We start from the raw sequence: 6,000 nt of genomic DNA on the forward strand, positions 1-6,000 counted from the left end.
TTTCTTTCAAAACATTTCACTTCTCATCCAAGAAGCTTCTTCTTGGCGGCGGTGGCAGCGGAGGTGCCCTGACTCTGCAGGGAGAGTTGGTCCAGGGCATCATGAGGCTGGGAGGCTCACGAGCGGGGAGTGGAAAAGCCGCTCGCGTAACTCCCCTCTCCAGCCGTGCAGAGCCCCATTCATTGACCTAGGGGCATTCCGAAGGCGCCAAGCCGCGGGAGCCGGGGGGGGGGGGGCAGAGAACAGGCACTCACGCGGCTTGGCAATACCCCTAGGTTAATGAATGGCACAGTGCCCGGCTGGAAAAGGGGTTTGCTGGGTGGCCATGCTCACTTCATGGCTGCTCTGTTATGCTGCTGTGACAGCGCAACATAGCTGTTCGACCCGGAGGCTGTGCCCGGCTCTTCGGGAGCCTACTTGCAAGAGAGCAGCCACTCGGCAACCCCCCTCTTCAGCTGGGCACAGCACCACTCACCGACCAAGTGGTATCCCGAAGGCGCCAAGCAACACAAGATCTTTGCCCCTCCCTTTCTTCGGCTTGGTGCCTTTGGGATACCGCTCGGTTGGTGAGAGGCGCTCTACCTGGCCGGAGGGGGGTGGTGTTCAGGAGGCTTATTTTCAGGGGAGAGTTTATATTTTTTCCCACCCAAAAATGTGGCGTGGCCCTATTTTCAGGACATGTCATATTTTGGGGGAAACACAGTACATCCGTCCACTTCCCACCATTCAATCAGAAGTGAAGAAGCTTCTTGGATGAGAACTGAAACATTTTTAAGGAAAAAACCAAGAAAATCCAGTTGCCTTTAGCGCAGGGCACTAAATTCGATTTCATTGAAACACAACATCAGGATTGTGTTTGACCTTGGGGGGGGCAGGGGGGTGTAGCTAGCATGATGTCACTTGTGTTGGGGGGGACATGTGGTGGCCTGAGTGCTCTGCCAGCGAAAACGAGCTCCCGAGCTCCGTTTTTGGCTGCGACGGCTTCCTGCAACCCTCTGCCAGTGAAAACGGAGCTCGGGAAGGCCGCACGCGCCCCTCGCAAACTCTGCTTTCGCTAGCAGAGGCCAGCCCTTCGCTATTTCTAGGGTGGCCCCGCAGGCCAGATCTAAGTACCTCGCGGGCCGAATCTGGCCCCCGGGCCTTGATTTTGACACTCCTGTGACAGTGTGATCCGTTAAGTCGGTCAGTGCGACTTGTAAGCTATGGCTTAAGGCAAGGTGTGAACCCAGCCCAGTTTGGCTTTATCCCAATCCAAGGAATGCTTGTGGTTTCACTCACTTCCTGCTTGCCAAGAGTTTCATGTATCTGAAAAAAAGAGTAACAAACAATACCAGTCTTGTTGCTGGAGGCATTTTCTATAGCTTCCTCTTTTGCAGCAACAGTTGCTTCCTCCAACGGTAAAGTAGAGAGGTCTATTTTCCCCTCCGGTTCCGGTAGTGGAGAGTCTGTATCTATAAAGGGAGAAAGGGGGAATGGAAACTAATCAAGGAGAGAAGCAACCTATAATTGGAAAATTGCTAATATGACAGGCAGCTCAGATCCCTTGGGTGCTTAAAAGATTTTCATACATTTCAATAGAGCAGAAACCCGCCTTCTGTTAAGCAGACATAACTTGATGGCTTTTTGATTTGATTTGATTTGAGCTTTATTTGTATGCCGCCCTTTTCCCTGAGGGGACTCAGGGTGGCTCACAATTCAGGGGGAGGGAAGTACAAAACAAGTTATACACATAAAGACAATACATCGTTAAAAAGCACAACAGTTATACTATTCGGGTGGGGTTGAAGTCTTTAGTCCCAGGCCTGTCGGGACAGCCAGGTTTTAAGGGCTACGCGGAAGGTCTGGAGGGTGGTGAGGGTACGAATCTCCATGGGGAGTTCGTTCCATAGGGTCGGAGCAGCCACCGAGAAGGCTCTCCTCCGGGTAGTTGCCAGTAGTTGCTTTCAACTATCTGAGCCTCTCTCCGTTCGCCACTCAAATTCTTCGGTTGCGAAGGAAGGAAAATGCTAGTTAGGAAAAAAATATTTTAGTTTTTTACCGGTGCAGGAAAAGCTAGACCTCGATTCCCACTGCAATCTGTGGAATATCAGAAAATTGAACGATCACAGCCAATGTTTTCTTTTGACGGTATCACTGATCAGGAGTTCTCATTCTGAGGTTGTGGCCGTTTGCTGCAGAAGCCCACAAAAATTCAAAATGTTCTTTGCTCTACTTACCACTCCTCTCTATCAGGCAATCAGAATAGAGCTGGAAGGGACTTTGGAGGTCTTCTAGTCCAATCCAAGCAAGAGATCCTATATACCCATGATGGCAAACCTATGGGACACGAAGTGGCACACGTAGCCAGGTTGCCTGGCACTTGTGGCATTGCCAGTTCCTCTTCTGTGTTTCTGACATGCATATGCACATGAGAATCAGTTGGCCTTTTGTATGCGCGGCAGTGCCGGAAACTGGAAGAGCTAGTCTTCTGTTTTCCAGCATGAGCGTGCATGCTGGCCAGCTGATCATCGCGCACACATGCACACCAATAACCAGACTAGCATGCTGGTGCGCATGCACACACCAGAAAACCGGAAGTTCATTTTCCAGTGCACGCATACCTCCTTGGCAGCTCCCCTTCCAGGATGCAGTCCCGACGAGCGTTATGCGCTCCCTTTTTGGGACTTGGTGCCGAAAAGGAAGTTTCTTCTTAATTATAGGTTGCTTCTCTCCTTGATTAGTTTCCATTCATTGTTTCTTGTCATACCTTCTGGTGCTTTGGAGACTAAGTTAACTCCCCCGCTACTTTGTGGCAGCCCCTCAAATACTGGAAGACTGCTATCATGTCACGCCTAGTCCTTCTTTTCTCTGTACTCGCCATAACCAATTCCTGCAACCGTTCTTCATATACAATAATAATACAATAGCAGAGTTGGAAGGGACCTTGGAGGTCTTCTAGTCCAACCCCCTGCCTAGGCAGGAAACCTTATACCATTCCAGACAAATGGGTATCCAACATCTTCTTTAAGACTTCCAGTGTTGGGGCATTCACAACTTCTGGAGGCAACTTCTGTCCCACTGATTAATTGTTCTAACTGTCAGGAAATTTCTCCTCAGTTCTAAGCTGCTTCTCTCCTTGATTAGTTTCCACCCATTGCTTCTTCTTCTACCCTCAGGTGCCTTGGAGAATAGTTTGACTCCCCCTTCTTTGTGGCAACCCCTGAGATATTGGAAGACTGCTGTCATGTCTCCCCTAGTCCTTCTTTCTATTAAACATACCCAGTTCCTGCAACCGTTCTTCATATGTTTTATCCTCCAGTCCCCTAATCCTCTTTGTTGCTCTTCTCTGCACTTTTTCTAGAGTCTCAACATCTTTTCTACATTGTGGTGACCAAAACTGAATGCCATACTCCAAGTGTGGCCTTACCAAGGCATTTGTCTACGTTTGTCTCCAGGCATTTAATCACCTTAGTTGCTCTTCTTTACATTTTTTCTAAAGTTTCAACATCTTTTTTGTAATGCGGGGACCAAAACTTGATGCAGGATTCCAGGTGTGGCCTTACCAAGGCTTTATAAAGTGGTACTAATACTTCACACGATTTTGATTCTATGCCTCTGTTTATACTAAGGATTGTACTAGCCTTTTTGGCAGCTGCAGCACACTGCTGGCTCCTATTTAAGTGACTGTCCACTAGGACTCCAAGGTCCCTCCCACATTTACTGGTTTTGAGCCAGGTTTCACTTAATCTGTACTTTTACTTTCAACATACCTTGTGATTCTTTAATGTCCTCTGCGGCAGAGACAGAAGCTTCTTCGGATGAAATTAGTTCACTGGGAAAAGAATGAGAGATGAGTGGGTTGTAACCTGCCAGCTGCCAGCGGAGCTGGTGGCAGAGTCGGACGATGAGGAGGTTGTGGGGGAACTTGGGCCAGTTCTGGAGTCTGGGGAAGGCTCTGATGAGGGCTCTGTGTCAGAGGCAGAGATAGAACCAGGGCCGTACGACATTTCCCAGCCATCTGAGGCAGCTGCCTTTGAAGCCTGAGATGAGTGAGGAGGAAGAACAGCTGGGGCCTGTTCCAGATGAGCGTATGCACAGAGCGATTAGGAGAGGGGAACAATGGAGGACAAGGAGTCAATTCGGGAAGCAAAGCACACGTGGATGCTGAATGGCCCTTCCCTGGTTGGGGAATAAATAGAAGGAAAGGGGAGTGGTTGTTGTAGGAGACAACAGTTCATATTTCTGAAGATTTTTGCGCATTGTGTTTCGTCCCACAAAGACTGCTTGCCAGAATTTAATTTGCAGCCTTTATGCTGGGAGCTCACAGCTAGTCTTACAATTATCACAAGGAACTGATAAGGTCTGTTACTGCAGTTAACTCTTTAAAGGACTATTGCCTGGACTTTTCAGTGTGTGAATGCAATTAATTCACAAAAGGTAAATAAAGAGGGTTTTTTTCGTGACAAGGAGTCTGCTTCTTGCTTCTGCTAAGGCTCGGTCAGAACAGAGTGTATAATCCAAAAGCAGAAAAACAAGGTGGATTATGAAATGGATAAGATTTTTCTCTCACCTGAATAAGGTGTCTGTTAAAGCTCCAGCATTACCCACCTTGGAAAAAAGATGAAACATCTTGGTATTTATAGCCAAACTAAAAACATTGGAAACATTTATTTTTATACATGCAACAACAACAACAAAAAAGAGTCATAGGGACATTTCCTTGAGACTGCCTTAGTTTCTGATTTGATGATCTTATAAATTGTCAGGCATAAATAAACAGGAGCATTTGTTGAGTTCAAAGCACAAATCTGGTCAACTAACAAAGTTAAATTGGTACTAGATAAATATCTACAGAATTCATGGAGGGTTGGACCTGGATCTCTTGTGGCTGCATGATGACTCCAAACTAATGACATGTTTAACACTGCCTTCCAGCCCAGCCTGCTCATCTCTTAAATTTTATTAATAATGTAGTCAATACACTACCAATGTATCAAATCAATAAAGACTTCCAACCTACCTTCCTACCTTCCATTGAGGACCTGTATACTACACGAGTCAAAAAGAAAGCCATGAAAATATTTACAGACCCCTCCCATCCTGGACATAAATTGTTTCAACTCCTACCCTCAAAAGGACGCTATCGAGCACTGCACACCAGAACAACTAGACACAAGGAAACGCCATTACTCTGCTAAACTAATAATTCCATCAACACTGTCAAACTATTTACTGAGTCTGCATTACTATTACTATTAGTTTTCTCATCGTTCCTATCACCCACCTCCTCCCACTCATGACTACAGGACTGTAACTAAGCACAGTACACAAAATTGTCTGCTACAACATCCTACCTGTTAATGACTTCTTCAGCTTCAACCTCAATAATACACAGGCAAACAATCGATACAAACTCAAGGTAAACCACTCCAAACTCGATTGCAGAAAATACGACTTCATCAACAGAGTGGCCAACGCCTGGAATGCTCTACCTGACTCCGTTGTTACTTCCTCTAACCCTCACAGCTTCAACCTCAAACTGTCTACCGTGGACCTCACCCATTCCTGAGAGGTCTGTGCATATGCGCACCAGCATGCCTACCGTCCCTGTCCTACTGTCCCCATTCATTTGTACTCATTTTCTTTGTTCATGTTCATCTTTATACTTATACCTGTTATCTCGTACATGTTTGACAAATTAAATGCATTCATAACTATTCGGGGACAGCACAGCAGAGAAGGAAATAATTCTACTTCCCTGGTTCTGACTGAATGGTCTTCTTCTAGGGAATTTTTTCTTGGAAACAAGTAAATGAAACTAACCTTGGGAGTGTCACCCTCCATCCTTATTCCCAGGACGAGGTCTGCATCCGTCTGGTTGCCAACTGAATGGAGATTAGACCTGCCAGCAGAAAGCAATATTTGCATATGGCTGCTATACAGCTTTCCCTTCCCCTAAAGTGAAACGCTGGGGGTTATTTTTATCTACAGCTTTTACCCAAGCGAAAAATATAACCCCAG

The 6,000-nt window shown here is 46.5% G+C and overlaps 1 protein-coding gene across 1 annotated transcript in view; it reads right to left on the reverse strand.

Moving 5' to 3' along the window:
• The window catches only part of LOC116511221 (lymphoid-restricted membrane protein-like), a 68,748-nt gene that overhangs the window by 21,444 nt on the left and 41,304 nt on the right, over positions 1 to 6,000 (reverse strand). Inside the window, exons 23-26 of the mRNA XM_032221090.1 lie at positions 5,803 to 5,881; positions 4,550 to 4,587; positions 3,750 to 3,811; positions 1,332 to 1,451 (exon numbers count right to left, since the gene is read on the reverse strand). Of these exons, the coding sequence (XP_032076981.1) occupies positions 1,332 to 1,451; positions 3,750 to 3,811; positions 4,550 to 4,587; positions 5,803 to 5,881 (299 nt within the window). The remainder of the gene's footprint in view (positions 1 to 1,331; positions 1,452 to 3,749; positions 3,812 to 4,549; positions 4,588 to 5,802; positions 5,882 to 6,000) is intronic.

Source organism: Thamnophis elegans, chromosome 7, assembly GCF_009769535.1.
Source record: "Thamnophis elegans isolate rThaEle1 chromosome 7, rThaEle1.pri, whole genome shotgun sequence".
Lineage (NCBI taxonomy): Eukaryota > Metazoa > Chordata > Lepidosauria > Squamata > Colubridae > Thamnophis > Thamnophis elegans.